This window comes from Pocillopora verrucosa, chromosome 6 (assembly GCF_036669915.1).
Source record: "Pocillopora verrucosa isolate sample1 chromosome 6, ASM3666991v2, whole genome shotgun sequence".
Taxonomy (NCBI): domain Eukaryota; kingdom Metazoa; phylum Cnidaria; class Anthozoa; order Scleractinia; family Pocilloporidae; genus Pocillopora; species Pocillopora verrucosa.
The window spans coordinates 19,809,160-19,825,577 of NC_089317.1; the positions used below are offsets into that span (position 1 = coordinate 19,809,160).

General features: G+C 38.3%; 3 protein-coding genes across 3 annotated transcripts in view; all 3 read right to left on the reverse strand.

Annotated features, from left to right (window-relative positions):
- Window positions 1-9,275, reverse strand: part of LOC131792707 (conserved oligomeric Golgi complex subunit 6) — an 11,659-nt gene extending 2,384 nt beyond the window's left edge. Inside the window, exons 1-18 of the mRNA XM_059110127.2 lie at window positions 9,171-9,275; window positions 8,944-9,087; window positions 8,297-8,368; window positions 7,144-7,202; window positions 6,775-6,886; window positions 6,483-6,565; window positions 6,306-6,376; window positions 5,349-5,442; window positions 4,636-4,712; window positions 4,251-4,302; window positions 3,569-3,657; window positions 3,381-3,445; window positions 2,546-2,637; window positions 1,908-2,022; window positions 1,481-1,612; window positions 685-852; window positions 105-212; window positions 1-27 (exon numbers count right to left, since the gene is read on the reverse strand). The exon at window positions 1-27 is cut by the window's left edge and continues 27 nt beyond it. Of these exons, the coding sequence (XP_058966110.1) occupies window positions 1-27; window positions 105-212; window positions 685-852; window positions 1,481-1,612; window positions 1,908-2,022; window positions 2,546-2,637; window positions 3,381-3,445; window positions 3,569-3,657; window positions 4,251-4,302; window positions 4,636-4,712; window positions 5,349-5,442; window positions 6,306-6,376; window positions 6,483-6,565; window positions 6,775-6,886; window positions 7,144-7,202; window positions 8,297-8,368; window positions 8,944-9,087; window positions 9,171-9,257 (1,647 nt within the window). The 5' untranslated portion in view covers window positions 9,258-9,275. The remainder of the gene's footprint in view (window positions 28-104; window positions 213-684; window positions 853-1,480; window positions 1,613-1,907; window positions 2,023-2,545; window positions 2,638-3,380; window positions 3,446-3,568; window positions 3,658-4,250; window positions 4,303-4,635; window positions 4,713-5,348; window positions 5,443-6,305; window positions 6,377-6,482; window positions 6,566-6,774; window positions 6,887-7,143; window positions 7,203-8,296; window positions 8,369-8,943; window positions 9,088-9,170) is intronic.
- Window positions 9,276-10,139: 864 nt separating this feature from the next.
- Window positions 10,140-11,780, reverse strand: LOC131794250 (coiled-coil domain-containing protein 63-like). The gene has a single exon (XM_059111762.2). It carries the CDS (start codon window positions 11,772-11,774, stop codon window positions 10,140-10,142), a length of 1,635 nt encoding a protein of 544 aa, XP_058967745.2. The 5' UTR covers window positions 11,775-11,780.
- Window positions 11,781-12,802: 1,022 nt separating this feature from the next.
- Window positions 12,803-15,888, reverse strand: LOC131793800 (neurocalcin-delta). Its single transcript, XM_059111282.2, has 2 exons — window positions 15,807-15,888; window positions 12,803-13,917 (listed from the first exon to the last, which is right to left on the reverse strand). Exon 2 carries the CDS (start codon window positions 13,749-13,751, stop codon window positions 13,143-13,145), a length of 609 nt encoding a protein of 202 aa, XP_058967265.1. The 5' UTR covers window positions 13,752-13,917; window positions 15,807-15,888; the 3' UTR covers window positions 12,803-13,142.
- Between the last annotated feature and the right edge of the window lie 530 nt (window positions 15,889-16,418).

Below are 16,418 nucleotides of genomic sequence, written 5' to 3' on the forward strand. Positions count from 1 at the left end.
CATTCCATGAAGCGAGGACAGCGCCACCTTGAGAAAAGAAAAGTTGCACGATGAAATTCAATATCGCACAAATTCCGGACACTTCAGCACACCAACTGACTCACCCTCTGACCGCGGTTCTCTTGGTAAACAGTGTACAGATTACCAACACCGGAACGAGCAAGAATGAATGACGCTTGCTCACTGATCAACGTATCTAGATGTGCTTCCGTCTGCAAGAAAAAAAATGGAGAAAGATTTCTAATTTTTGGACAATTGACACTTATCTGCAAGATTTTAGGATACATAATGAGTTTGACAATTCTACAAAACTTGTAGACTGGACGAGAATGTTTACCATCCCGCAACTTTTAACATCTCGCATTTTGAAGGTTCGTTAAAAATTGAAAGTTTGCGATGTATCATAACGTCCTTTCCATTTATCGGGTCTATTTCGCACCGAGAGTTTTTCAGATTGACAAAGCCACGTGACAGTCTCATGGAAAAGCCGCAGCGAAGCAACTCTTAAGATGTCCTCACTCCGTCTCTCCCGTCTCCCAACCCCTGTATGCAGAGTGCAAGTTTTGTACTCTTCGCAGGCCAACTTCGCTTAAAATTCCAAGATGGCAGCCTCACGATCGACTTTGTAAGCTTAGAGACTGTTCAGACACTTAACTGTCTTAAGCCTTCGACACGCTTTCTTACCTGACCCGCTAGCATTTCGATGTGTTTATCAGTAAATTCGTACACCGCCAACGTGCTCTGTATCTGATGAATACAGTTTATCATGTAAGCAGCCATGTCTGACGCGTTCAAATGGCTGGCCGACATGGAGCACATCTGGATGAGTGGGTCGACAAGACAAGAAATAATCTACGGGTAGAGAAAAACAAGGCCAAGTTTGAGCAATTTTCAATTGGCTATGGAGAGTAATCTGGAATTACCTTGGTTCGCTTTACTTCGCAATGTGATTGGTGCAGAAAACTCGCGTCACTTTCTGGACCAATCAGATTTAAAACTGAAATCAATTGCCATTTGGTCACCCGCGTTTTCCCACGCTTCAAGCCGTTTGCTTTAGTTTACTTTAAATTGTCATTGGCTGCTCAATATGTTTTCCCTTCATCTGATTGGCTGATGTGATTACTTTGGTTTTAACTTCAAACACTTAATCAAAATGCGCTCCAACCAACCAAGTATAGATTACTAAAATTCCACAACTCTTCCGTAATTTTTTTTTGATAAAATTTTCCAGACAAAAATTTGCCCTAAATAACCTGTATGCGCTTTCCAATTACAGCCTCTTTTTCAAAAAACAACCTACAACAAGCTACGTTTAGCATACGCCCTATTTTAACCGCTCTCTTTCTGATGTCAAAGGAATTACATTCGGAAATAATGAAAGGTTAGGCTTTGAGGGTGCTCCCAATGGAAAGACTTGAACCGCTGTGCGAATTGAATTCACCTCAAAAAAAGGGTTGCGTGGCAATTGCTCTTCACCTACCCTTGAATAATCAGCTTGCCTGGCATCCAGTGGAATAACAGAAGCATCGTGACATGTAAGGACGTCTCGAAGTAAACTCATCGTTTCTCTTAGCGATTCTGTAGGACTTAGATCTGGGGGAGGGAGTTCAATCTAGAAAAACATTGAACAAGCGGCAAAATAAGTTGATAAGATTAAGATTAATCATAATAAAATAAAAACGGGCATAGACGCAAAGAATCGAAGAGGCAAAAAGGAAAAGAAGCAATGAGCAAAAAGGCAAAGAAGCAGAAAAGCAAGCCATGAGGAAAAGCCGTTCTTTCAAATTTTACGCACAACACTCTACAAAAGAAGTTTATAAAGAGAAGAAGCGCTGCGTGACAACCCAGAGAATAGCTACAAAGGGTATCAAGCCTTTACCAATAAAGTAAGAGCGTTTGTCACTCACCTTTTCTAGCAGTTTGCTCGCGTGACAGTTTAAACTGTTGTAGAACATCTTCAACGCTAGAGCATTCATGTCAAGAATGGTAACTGTTACCGACGCATCTTCATCAATAAGGCTCCTGTAGGGCAAAAGGTGTATTGCAATGCGCTTTAACCCTGTAAATCCTAACATCAGTAATCAGCTTCTCCACATTTCCTAAGGTGCTGACAAGGAGATTTTTGTTTAGTAATCAGGAACTTCTTCCTAATCAGGAACTTCTTCCTTCCATTAACGTACGTTAATGTGTGATATAGGGGTGATATTGAGAATTAGGATCGGGCCATTCCTAATGATCAAAGTATTAACCTTTTTTTCAGCTTTTATTTTCTTGTTTTAGTCAAGAAATAGACACAAGAGATGTTCTCACAACTCAAATTCTTCTGCATTATCGAACCGTAAGTTTCTTTTAGCACTTTGTTGAAGACAACTCCTGCCGAGTCCTCACAGGGGATGGGGGCAATTCTGCCACAACTAAACGAGTCTCCAATCATCCTTCTGTGGCATTTCGATCAAACTATTCTGTTTTTCACCTCTAAATATGGGCTGTTAATTAGCAATCTTTTGAGGCTCTGTTACACAATGAAATAAAACTTTCATCTTACCCTATCGTTGTGCCATAAAATTTTAGAATGTTTGCTAAACTGAACAGCATCACGGCGCCCGGCTCTGACACAATGACCTGCTCCACTCGTACCTACAATAATCATACATCAATAAAATGGTCTCGCATTGAGACAAACAAAGATACAAACACTCAAGGCCAGTTATTTAGACAAAGTTTAACCGTTGTTCAACAAAATCTATTCTTGTGAACAGTATCAAGAGGGCCAAAAGTTAACAGTGGGAAGACATTTATTTAATTGAATCAACCCTCTCATAGATAGAGCCTGAGGCCCACTAATTGCGTTAAACCGTGGCTTGGATTAGATCTCGAGTAATGAACTACGAATACGAGAGTAGACGTCCATTTAGAGCAGGAATACTGATATCAGCTGCTTAACCTTTTAACTCCCAAGATCTCATTAGTAATTCTCCTTACAATCTGCTACACAATTTATATAATGTTAGTTTGGAGAATTTGGAATTGGATCAAACAATAATCCCCTCATTGATATTTTTCTTTATTCTCATTACTTGTCTGCTTGATATTATACTGACACTGTCAGGAGAAATTCTGTCTCGGTCCCTAGTGGGACTTAAAAAAGCACGAGCGTTTCGTCGCCCGATAGGATAAGTTCTAAGACTTGAGGACAGCAAGAAGTCTGCTGGGGGTCTGGCACTAATAATGGGAGCCACACTTCTGGCCGACCTCTCGCTGGCTAGCTTACTCTAGGCCTCAAACTTTTTTCGCGAGCGCAAAAAACGCTGACGTGCTGCAGCGCTGATGTGTACCTCGATGGGCAAACTAAAATTTTCCCAATCAATGAAGCAACTTACCTTAAATGGTCTACACACTCCTTCTGTTATGTGACTAAGGATTTCTTTTTGTATGTTGTCGTCTGCTGCAAAAGCAAAGTGATTAACGAATGAGCGGAGATGAATATTTCCCTTTCCCATGTATCTGTCTGTTCAAAGGTAACAATGATTAAAAATAACACATATATTTAAAAGAATTAAAAACATACTTGATGATGAATTTCTTAGTAAACTATGGAGAAGTTCTTTTTCTGAAGCTATCGCCTGATGAAGCCATGCTAACATATCACCAACATATCTGGGATGAAATGCAAAATTGTGGTACTGTAATAAACTGTACATATATACATGCGCATGTAACACAAATTGTTAAGGTTGATTCTTTGATGGCAAAATGACCCAAAAGTTTCCATTTTGTTCTCAGTTTTTTAGGGAAACTTAAAAAATACTACTATTACCTTTCTGTGCTTCTGTTGTATTTTATTTAAACAGTTTAGGAATCTCCGTACTGAAAGCTTACATCGTAATTCTACAATGTATTTTTTAAGTGAAAATTCAAATTGTACAACCATCATTTGCAACTAAATATAAGATGAGAATGATGAAACTTGTTTTGCAAACTTAAAAATTGTTGCTTTTTTTAACAAGAGATCAACAAGAACTACAGAAAAAAAATAAATACATAGAAACAATAACAACAACAACACACATTTTAAAGTTGTGAAGTTACATACATGCATGGAGCATAACCCAACAGCAATAGAATTAAGATTCCAATACATAGTGCAACATGTAGCTGTTTCTTTGTAAATCAAGCATTTTTCAGTAACATTTACAGAAAATCTTACATTTGTACTATCAAAGACCTACAACAATCTAGGCTTTTCCTACCTGACTGGATCATGTGAGTGTAATTCAATTGGTCTGGGAGTTCCACCAGGTCCTATAAGGTAAATGCAACCAGAGGAAAAACGTTACACATCACTGTAAAGAAAAACCACCCCTTCAGTTCAATATGCAAGAATCCAAGCTGACATCTTCATGGCACTTGAGCCCCTCAAAGTGTTTATATTCAAGGTGTGCCACCTGCTTTTGTCTTTCTTCCTTACATTTGTTGTAGTGTATTATAGTGTAACTTTTTCAAAATAGTAAATATCGGCTCCATCAATGAAAAAAATTTAAAAAAAGAACATGATAGTCTATGGTACACTTTGCTCAGAAATTTTCCCCTCATTCAAAACCAGTTTACTTGGCTAAACATTAAAAGAAAACATGCCTCCTCTTGTGAGTGCATCAATGAAGCATCTCACCACCGCAGTTCTTCTGGCTGTTCCATATTCATCTAAAGTATACCTATGAAAAGTAAGGAATAGGAAAATTAATTACAGCTGGGCAAATAAAAAGAAGAAAATCAGCCCAAAAACAAAATTAATGAGAGCACACCACATGAGACTCTGGAAGTGAAACACATGTAAATGTACCAGCCTAAACTATTTTTTGCTGATTTTTTTTTACTTGAAAGGAGCTGATTCCAAAACAGAGGATCTGCTTGCAGTCTAACAACTGGGAAGAGCCATTTTTTTCCCAAACACATGCATGCATATGTAAAGTTCAACATTAGATAACACATTTGAGGCATGACTACAAAACAGGGTAAAGAAAGAGACTTTAAAAGAAGTATAGTGTTCATCTGATGATACATTCAAGTGACAACTGGTGAAAATTGATTACCAGTAAATTACATTTTTAAGGGAAAGGAGAGGAGGAGGGTTGGGGGGGGGGGGAAGGAGAGTGGAGGGTCACATAGTGATTCTTTACCCACCAGGGAGTGGAAGAGGGCTTGCAAGTGATTCTTCAACCAACAGTAAAACTTGAAAAAGAGAAGAGCCTTTCAAGGTTTCTTTTTTTTTTCTCCAGGCAGAATCTTTTGTAAGTCTAATGCAAAAGGCCTGAGAAGGAGAAAAATTTATTGCAATTGTGTTTACTTACTTAAACAACACAGGCCTGTCCTGGAGAGCAGCCATTGCTCTGCTTAGCTTGTTAGATATGTCAGGAAGATCTCCTGTAAGGCCTCTGCATTCATCTGCATGTGGAAGAGATGTAACCCAGTGAGAACTGTTGTACTTTGAACTATTAAAATCACAGCTACATGTAATATGGTGTTCCACTTGTGAGACAGAAAGAGGTGGACTTGAATAAGGCAGTAATGTCATTATAGAAATAATTCTAGGAGTTCTGAGTCATGAGGTGAAACCAAATCAATAGAATAGTTTCACTAATGTGATTTTTGGGGATCCAGGAAGGTTTTTTAAGAGCAATTACCACAACAGTGCTTTAATACCCAATTTTCTTTCCTCCTTCTCTTGCTTTGTTTTTCACTTTCCCTGTCTCTCCTTTTTTGTATTTATTTTACACCACAGTATATTGGTTTTATATTGACAAGTACATGTACTGGGAGAAGGGCTGTGGCTAAGTTACCACGGTGACATTCTAGCAGTTAAAGAGGTTGCTGCTCTCCACTGTTACTAAATTACAGCACCAACAGTACCTTCCGATACTATTGACTAAATGTTTAACCATGAAAACCCCTCGTGTGACGATGATCTAGTTTCTCCTCACAATATTATCCATGAATCACACAATAAGGTCAAAAGAATAAGGGAAATGATCACTACAGCGCAGCTCTTGACTGTTAAACAAATTCTCCCCATCAGCATCTTGGGGAAATAAATAAGAACAGTATAGAGTACAGTATGGAGAATATGTATACTGATATTGGGTGCAAAGGGTTAAATTCCCACCTATGAGATCAAGAATAGAGGGAAAGGGAAAGGTAGAGGTCACAAATTGAAGCCTAGGATCTTTCTTTATATCACTCTCACTCGCATAATCATCATCACCATCATCAATATGACGCCCAGTTATACATAGACTGTCACAATGTACCTTGACTCCACCTGTAAAGCTTCTCGTAGCTGGACTCTAGATGTAATGCCATGGCTTCCATGATCTGCAAACTGGATAACATGGAAGATTATTTAACATATTTTGTGAGAAGTTTTCCCAACTCTGTTGATATTACAAAAAGTTACTGACAAAAGATCAGTTATTACAGACAGTTACCCAGCTGTTTGTTGTTTCGTCCTCAGCAAAAGTTTGCAGTCTTTGTGAATTTCTTTAACTCGTGAGAGGGCTTCAAAAAATGTCTGCAAAAAAACAAATTCGAACACTTACAGTACATGTACAATTACATACAAAACTGAACATGTTCAGTTGTAATAGATCATAGATGATGTAAAAATGTGGTAAGAACAAGAAAGTGGCTCACAAGGCCCAGCCAAGTGTGTCACTGATGTATGCATACTTTGGCCTGCTATAGATTACACAAACTAAACAAAATGAAGATGTTGCAGACCTCAGAAATGGGTCCATTCCGTGTTCCCTTCAGAGCTTGAACCTCGTCCGGTTTTAATTGGAATCTTGAAATGAATGCATCTGCGACTGTTTCTTTCATCTGTATTCTCTGACTGAGAGATTAAGAGAGCAAAATAACATTTAAATTTTTAATATCAAATCAAATCGTAAAATCAACATTACTAACCAAATTTTATTACCTACATGTAAATTGTGAATTTTTATGGTCACAAGTGCTGCACTGTTAGTTAATCTCAGTAATGCATATTGACTTCATTTATATAATTATTTCGAGCATCACTATTGTCTGTGACAATTACCTTTCAAAATGGCTCAGATCACCAGAAGGCATTAACTATTCAACATTTACCTTTCAGCTTGAAGTGTGGTAGTCTTGCTTATCAAGTCAGAGGTTTGGTCTCTTGCAGACTATATAAAGAAACTTGGTATGAATTTGTGCAAATAATGTAACAACCTGTCAACTGAACCTTCAATAACTTAACTCTTTTCATATTCTCAAAGTAATCCTGCATTCTGATTGGTTTGCCTTATCAGTATATCATAATAACATCAATGAAAGGTTGTCAATATGTTTTGAAGTGGAAGGTACAAACTGCAAAGCAAGTGGCTGATGGAAATTCTATCTTTACCCTAATGTCCCAAATTTTAGAGAAAATAGGCTGTGATTTTGCTTCTCACAGAGAGCAAATTTTGCTGGTTCTTGCCTAGTTTATATTGAAACCTTTGATTGACCATAGCAAAACATTCAAGTTCATTTCTGTCAATTTTACAAATGCATGTTTAAAATGTTTACAATAACTGCACCTATGAATTTCCAGCAAATGTTTACTAATTAACAGAGAAGAAGGCTCATCTCTTTAGTTAGCTCTGCTGATTGACCTCTATGTGCAGATAAAAATCCTGACAGATATTCTAAAGTTGCTTTTCGATTGTAAACTCACTAGGCGAATGCCTATAAGACATTTAAAGAATATCGTTACATCTCCACCCATAATTTGAAATTCAAAAGCACTGCTCAAAAAAAAAATTTGAGTATTGATCATCAGTTTATGGTTCACTGGTTTGGAAAATGAGCATGTTTAAGTGCTTCTTTAGACAATCTACAACCTTGTGGCACAAAACTTGCTCAAGATTGTTACTTTGTAAATTGAAAACATTTCATGCAATGTGCAAGAAAATCTTTTCAATCTAAGATGGATAAAATTTCTGCTGAGAGCAAATTTAATTTAACCCTTTCACTCCCAAGATCTGAGAGTTAATTCTCCCCTCTAGCTGACGCACATTTCCTTATAAATTGGTTACAAGAATTTGGTGTTGGATCAAGATAACAACTTCTACCTGATAAGTTTGAGTATTCTCATTTGCTGTTTGCTGGATAATATGTGTATATCATAGGAAGAAGTAACCAGTTGATCACTTCTGGCAGATGAAAGGCTAATGGAGAATTTCTATTCAGATCTTGGCCATAGGAGTTAGAGATCAAGGTCTGAAGTGCAACCCACCTTAAGTCTGCTTGTCATTTCTGTGCAACACCGACTCATTTGTTCAATGTCTGCATGCACAGCATCCAGTTGCTATGAGGCAAAAAAAGTTCTGCTTACATACTGAGTAAATAGATTGATAGATAGATCTAGATATTTTATTGAAATAATCAAATTTTAGCATTGTAAGGTTGAATTGCATGGAATTTACAAAAAGTTTAATTCATAAACACATTTATAAAATAACAATTTCACATAATGTAAAATGACTGTATAGAAAAAAACTACGCATAAATTTTCTACCAGATGAAATAAATGTGTTCGTGTAACAATTCGTGCACATTTTTGACACCATGAAATTGAGCTGGTTTCTAAAATTGTATGGGCTAATGTTCTTGGAACTGATTGAATTGATTCATAGATTATCTGATGACAGCCTGGCAATGAGTGTAACCTTCCACAAAGCTGCCTATGGCTGTCGCCTTGAGGCTTTTATATAATTTCTTACCTGTTATAATTCAAGCTTTCTTTGCAATTGACATCGTGTAAAATATTTGCTTAAATTACGACTTCAGAGCCCTTGAGCTTTATTGTATACAGGACTCGTCGAGTTTGCTGACAAATTTCATATCAGTTTTGTTTTTTAACTGGAAAAAATCACAATCTACCTGTTTAACATCTCTAAATGCACCCTCGAAGCTCTCATTGATTGCCAAGCTTCTTTTTTCAATATCTCCACGCAAATTCCGCCGAGAACGCAAACTGTTGTCCACAAAAAAAGTCGACAAGGCCTTCAAAGCCTCCACCATTTCCTGCAGGATTAAAACAAATTTTGCTACATTACCACATTTTTCTTCTGGGAAGAGAATAAAACTTAGTATAAAAGTACTCATACCTTGTCATTGTCCAATCTAGTTTCTAAGATCTTGTTTAATTTCCTTGATAGCGGATTGTTTGGTTGAGATTCGCTCCCTTCCGCCATCTTGGAATTCTACGTGGCCTAACATTTGCGCATACTTCTTCGAGAACACCGCTGGTCGACTGCTGGCGGTTTCTCCCCTTCCTTCAGTTTTCTCCTAGCCTCGAAGTTCAAAACAAGATCGAAAGAAGAATTGTAAAAGGGAGGAGAGGGTAAATTACACGTGTGTTATTTCATAGGCAGATCACGCTATTTGTTCGTAATTAATAATTGTTGACATGAAACGAACTAAATCTTTGAGGGCTTTGAATAAATTACTGAAAATTGCATGTCTACCACATCCAGATTGCATCTCGGTCTGAATTCGAATATTTTAATGAGGTTAATTAAATGAATTGTTAATCGACGCATTTGTGGTATTTTTCGCCATTGCGGGCTGTTTGAAGAAGAAGTGAATTCGTAATAAGACGCTTCAAACGGCACATGAGGGAGAAAAAATACCACAAATGCGCCTAAACCTTCCAAGACCCTTCCTCCACACGGCACCTGAAGAAGTTCCGATGTATTTGTAGCTAAAACAGCCTCATTTTTCTTACCCTTCTCGCCAGCCATCTTAATCCACAGATATATTTCGTGTTGGCTATGCTTTGTTCGGGATATCGAAATCTTCTCAAGTACATCTACTCCCTGAATAGCATCAATAATCCATCCGATATGAGCTCCTCGACATTAAAAATCTCAGCTAGAGCAAACCTTCCCCCAACCGATTCACCCCTCTTCCCCTCTTTGTATATCACCCAATGATCTGAGCATAGTCTTTGCTTACACTGATAATCGATTGTGAATCCATGACCACTTTTCTACGTAAAAAAGCATTACTTTAATTCCAAGCTTTTCTTGTTTACAGTAAAAGAGATAGATTCGATAAAGTACAGCTTCTCCGATCTAAGCGCGCTTCCTTTTTGCGGGTTGCTTTGTGGAACCTGTGACCTTTGAGAGGCCACCCTTCACATTTCCTTGCTGTATTAGAGCTTGCACTTCTTCTACTGTCAGCGGTTTTGCATCGTTACAATGCCATGCCTGATCACTGTCATCTTCAATCGGGGGAGGTACAATTAAAAAATTCCCATGTGCTGGCTGAGGACCCACTCCTTGTAAACCGTCAACGGATATGTCTCCGCCAGACTCGTTCAACTTCTTGATCTTCTCTAGAGCTTTGTTTTGCAAGAGTTCGTTGCATTTCTGCTCGATAATTCCAAGGTATTGCATGATATTATTGTCATCTATTGACACACCAATTCCAAGCAACTCCGCGATTGAGGAGCGATCGCACTCTATTGAGTTGAAAACGCTTTCGACCTTCGGCTTCAAGAGCTCGAGCTGTCTTCTGCTTGCTTTATACTCCTTATTCACCAGTGTCAACTCATCAGTGACTTCGACCATCTTCTGCTCAAGTTCATTTAAAATTTCCTTCCTGTGCACATCACTGTCGACACCCTCTTTCTTGATGAGCTCGATCTCGTCCTTCAAGCGTCTTATATCATCTTTCAGGTTCTCAATTTCAGTGTTCATGTTGTTTACGTAATTGTACAGCGCGAAGTTGCGATCTTCGTTCTCAATAAAAGACTCCACAAGAGTGTCTGTGTCTTCTATACCAGTAGCTTCCTTGATCTTGTCAAAGATCTCCTCAAACTTGCTGGTTTCTTGTTGCAACCCATTTAGCTGAGCTTCATATTTCTTTATTGCACGAACCATCAATTCGTCCTCTAGAATGGACGCACGGTCTTCGGCTTTTGTAGTCATGAACTTCCGAAGTTTCTGATCGTGCTCAAGAATGCGCTTGACGTCTTTGATTTCCGCGTTATAAACCGCCATTTCCCGGTCAGCGCGCTCGCGTAGTGAAGCCATCCTGTGTTGTGCTTCGTCTCTTATGGTGAAATGAGTCGTCGCCACTTCTGAAATACGATCTATTTCCTTTTTTCCTTCGATCAGTTCAGCCTGAAGACGCTTGTGCAGATCAAGGAACCTTGCTTTCTGTCCTTCGACGTGGTTGATATGTTCTCTGAGCTTCAAATTGCCGGTCAAAGCAATGCTAAATTTCTTGGTCATCTCATCCAACCTGTTCTCCAATATTCGAGTAAGCTTCATATTGGCGACATGTTTCTCTTGGTACACATCTTTACTTCCTCCCATCTTCTTGCTCTGTTGGTTGATCTTTTCTCTCATGGCAGCTACTTTTTCATCCACACCCGCAATTGCTTCTTTCTCCTTCTTGAGTTCCTCCTGAGCTTGCGTTTCTCGTTCTAAGAGCTCGACAAGCTTTCCGACATTTCGTTGATCAAATTTCTCATTCTGTCTACTGCTTGCTACGTGCATCATTGCTTCCAATTCTTTTTTTTCTTTGACTAGTGCTTCAATAGTTATTTTCTGCTTGCGCAAAGTATTTTCAGTCTCATCAGTGTACATTCTTCTATCGTTGCGCAAACAACGATACTGTCGTTGCAGATGGGACAATTCCATTTGCGCTTCCAGCTGTGCTTCGAGTGGGTCAACCTTATCTTCTTCCCTTAGGCACGGCATGTTTTCTTCGACACTGAAAATAGACTATCCTAACCTCGTAAACTGCAGCGACCTTTGTTGAAACTTGTTTTGAAATGTTGCGAAGTAACAGGGATGCTGTCTTTGTGACGTATTTATTCGACCGCGCGCGCTTATTTTCTGGCGTCAATTTGTGCGTGATATCTGATTTTCATTTCCGGTCTCGTCATTTTGAAGCAAGGTGTGACACTCACGGACATTAAGTAGAGAAGACACAGCATTTGCTCTCTATCATTAAATTGATCCTCAGGAGAAATTTTTCATCTTAGAAGTACGAAGTACTAAAACTCTATGAGTACACATCAGTCCATTATCCTTTCAAAGAAGGCTTTCCCTGCTTTTTTACTGATAAAAACTTCTTGGCTCATTCCTTCATGATACCCTTTGCACATAACTGCGGATAAATGGCACGGGAAAAAAACAAAACTCACAAAAATACTCTTGCATTTTCTCGGTCCCCAAACGGAGCCAGTTATGAGCCCTGCCTACTTTTAAACGTATGAGAGTCGTCCTAAAAGGCAAAGAAATTTCTCTTCCATGGGAATCGTTTCCGTAACCGATTAAAGTTATCCAAGTAACAGTTATAACACGATGTTTTATAGTAAGTATTCAGTCACAACCATTTATTATGAATTTAATGTTGTTTTTCGTCGTGACATATAGCTTGCCCTTTGGCACATGCAATCATTTTTTGGATCTCGACAAGACGAACCAATTAGGAGCGAAAAAAACCTTCACTTCACGCCTTTGAAGCTCCAATAGGCAGTAAAGTATCGCGCTTAGTGATGAGTTCAACAAAATATAAATATGATGTTGATGACTTCCTATGAAAAAACACCTATCACACACCTTACTCTGCCACATCATTTAAAAAGTCTGAGTGGTGCACTCTCCTAGGTTCACCTGGTAGAACCCTTAGAATTACCAAATTAATACAATTTGTTAAAAAAGCAGAAGCACTTCCGTTTATTTATTTGTGTACTTGTTTTTTTAATAAATTATCGCTGAAAACTCGGAGTGATACCTCTCAGTTATCAGCTTCGGCAAGATTCAACGTGGGGACTTTCTTCGTCTAATTTGAACCAAGCTTTCATTGGAATCATGCTCAAGCTTCAGTCTGCAGATACTTCTGTTTCTTTCAAAAGCACGGGCTTTATGATACCCTACCTAAAGAGCGTCTTTTATTTCTTAAAGAGTTGTCATAAATATCCAATAAGTCATAATAACTGATTATGCGAGGCAAGCAAAATTGATGCAAATCAACCAACATATTAGTTAACCTTTCCATCTCATTGAATAAATAAAAAAAATAAATTAAAAAAAAAAAAAACGCCAGTCGTCGGCCGATCATCACGAATACGTTTGTTCCAGAGACATAGACGGATCTGACTCCTTCCGACCGTGTAATGATTTGTACTGCATCATCAAAACTAGAAAAGGATCGCTTCTCGCTCCGGTCTTGAACTCTTCTATGGTAAGCTTTCCATCCTTGTTCAAGTCAAACTTTTCAAAGATCCTCGCCGTACGTTGTTCTGGCGTTTCCTTTCTTCCCAGTCGACTGTCTGCGTACATTTTATACACGGATCTGATGATGTCTTCCATTTCGCGCTTTGTTACGTACCCATCACCATCCACATCGTAGATCTTGAAGGCCCACTCCAATTTCTCTTCAAGATTTCCTCTTGATGTTATTGAAAGCGAGTACATGAACTCTTTAAAATCAATGAACCCACTTTTGTCGGAGTCAAATGTGCGGAAAACGTGACTGGCAAACTCGGACGCATCCCCTTCAAAAAAATCTGAATACATGTCTTGAAAATCTGCGGAGGATACCAGCCCATTAGGGCAACTCTTCATGAAACCTTTGTACCATTCCTCGATTTCTCCTTGCGTAAAATGCGTACATTCCATCAACTCGGACAATTCTTCTTTCTTCAGTTTTGTCTTCCTGTTACCCATGTTGAGTGAAATCCTGGCGTTGGTTTTGTGTTTTGTTGTCTTTTTGTCTTTTTTTTTTTCGCTTTTGCTTTTGAAAGGTATCAAGGTATTCGCCGATGTAACAGACCAATTATCTTGGTTTGTTTAGTTAGATAACAGATTCGTACTCGTCTGAAGATTTAGTAGCCTGAAAAGAAAACAAAATTAATGAGTTTCTAAGAAAAGTTAGCTGCGGCACCGCGCTGAATCAAGCTACTACGATCCTTAAACGAGCATGACCAAGAGAAGTTACGCTGATGTTTGTCGCATGGATCGGATTTTTGACGCCCATTCCTTAGCCGACATCATGTACATATATCCAAAAATATCTTTAATTCGTATTTTTTACTGGCAGTTTACACAATAACAACCCGCATTCTGATCGACATCTTTCGCGAATTTGTTATGATAAAAGCTCGTACGTAAGCAATAAGGTAATAATTCAATATGAAGTCTGGAGTATATCACCCTTAAATATATTTCAAACAAATTAGAGTCTACGGTAGCAAAGTTATTTATTCAATGTTTATTGTTTTCACCTAAAGCTCGTCCTTAAGATCTATGACTACACGCGCCTTAGTTCCAGTTCCAGTTCCAGTTTCAATAAAAAGCCGTTACTGCGTAGGGAACTGAAATAATTTGTTGCGTACTGAACGAACTAGAAAAAAAACGGAAGAATCCTAGTTTTCAGCATCTTATCTAAACGCACCAAGCAACCGCGCAGTCTCAGAGCTACACCACAATTGACATAAACGGTAAGATAAAACATCGGTCCTGATTGGTTCAAAATCACCTTGGCTTGATAAACAGCTGTCAGTGAATGAGAACAAATTTTAATGTTTTTCAATGAGCAGTTTTTTCAACTACCTTGACCGTTCCTCCTCATTCGTCCATCAACGGCATTTTAAGAATTAGACTTTAGTGCATGTAATCGTGACGTTATTATGTAAAGATTCGAAAAACCTAAGCCAATAAGAACGAAAGAACCAAATTCCCTTGAAGAGATGTGAAGATGAAAAAATTAATTATTGTAACGAACGTGGTCTAGCTTTTGAAAAACTTTGTTAAAAATTAATTACTTTGCGCACTCAAGTTTCTCAAACGGAATGGTTAGACGAAACTCATTCACTATTAACTAGCGTATAAAGTAGCTGAAAATTGTTGTTGAACAGAAAAAAAAAAAAAACTAGCGCTTCGCTGTTCGAAGCAGTATGTAATACTTTTTCGTCTCAGGGAGTTTAAAGTTCGTGATCAATCTGTATGCAAAAGTTTGGTTTTCAAAACAGAATTATCAGAATGGATAGTACGTTTATATCTCTCGATCTCTTGAGGTCACTCGCCTCGGCAAACATTCGGTGAGAGTATAGTTTATTAGCCAAACAGTGCTAACATTATCATTTAACAGAGACGGAAACTAACAGATCACGGCCAGTCGTGTGATTCAAAACCACTTTGCATAGCAAACAACGTCTGCTGTTGTTCAAAATCAGCAGGTTTTTTTAATTGCAGTGAAAATAACCCAAAGAATATCTCTTGGATTAATCAGCATTTGTTGCGCGAGAATGTTCGGCGGGATTTCAATTCAGTCAGTAGTTATACTTATTTGAGCTAAAGTACTTGAATTGATTCAATCATGAGTGGAATTCGGCCATTACAGATTGAGATAATTGCCGAGAATACACAATCGCGACAGACAGATACTGATGAGATATTGTTCCGAGATCCTTTAATTTTTGTAAAGTTATTTTGACAAAGTGTCCTTCGAATTTATCGTCAACTAAAACTGCATAAGTCCGTTTCAAAATGGAAAATTTACAAGGGTGAAAGCACGGTTTGTAGCAGTAATTTCTCATGTTTTTCTTTCGTTAACCTATATATCTAAACATGTCCTCGTATTTGTAATCTTAATTTAGAAAACCGAATACAACTGAAACACGACCACCCAGCTGCTACGTCGAGTTTAAACCGACTGAAGTTTAAAAGATGAATCAATTGCGGTATTTTCGGGTTAAAGACACACAAATCTATTCCTCTCACCTGGTGATATGTTACGTCTCGACGAGAAAGCTCGTATTCACCACGAAACAACCGAGAGGTTGACCTGCTCGTTAGTGTTCACACCAGATGGAATCAGCGCATTTCTCCTGATCGTTCGACATATTTTTAGCTTCATTGTAATATGTGACGGAAACGCCGATTGGTTCCTGTTACGATTGTTTGGAAAAATGCTATTTTATCCTTTGACGCGCCTGTGGTTCTGGAAACAATCCTTCAGCTGATAGGCATTTGTTTAATTGTTTCTGTTCGTGTTCATGATTTAAAGTCCTAATGTGACGCTAATTTTGCGTTGGTTACAGACTTAGAATGTAGGTTTGTTTGCCTCTCGTAATAATAAGGTTGATGGAGTTTGAATTTAAGCTTTGATTTTCCCCAGGCAATCACTCCTTTTACATTATAGCGGCATGGTTGTTTGTTGCCTGTGGCGTTTCGATCAATCTTAATTTCAACTTCGTTTTCAGAAATTTAATGGAAACCTTAGCTAACGGACAATTTTAACCGCTCAGTCCCTCAAAAATTATGAGAATTCTATAGATCATGACATCTGCTGTCAAATCAGCTCATACTTGGGAGCTTTTTTTTAAACTTAGC

Bases quoted from the DNA above. Each gene is read 5' to 3' on its own strand.
- LOC131794250 (XM_059111762.2), bottom strand. From the start codon at position 11,774: ATGCCGTGCCTAAGGGAAGAAGATAAGGTTGACCCACTCGAAGCACAG.
- LOC131793800 (XM_059111282.2), bottom strand. From the start codon at position 13,751: ATGGGTAACAGGAAGACAAAACTGAAGAAAGAAGAATTGTCCGAGTTG.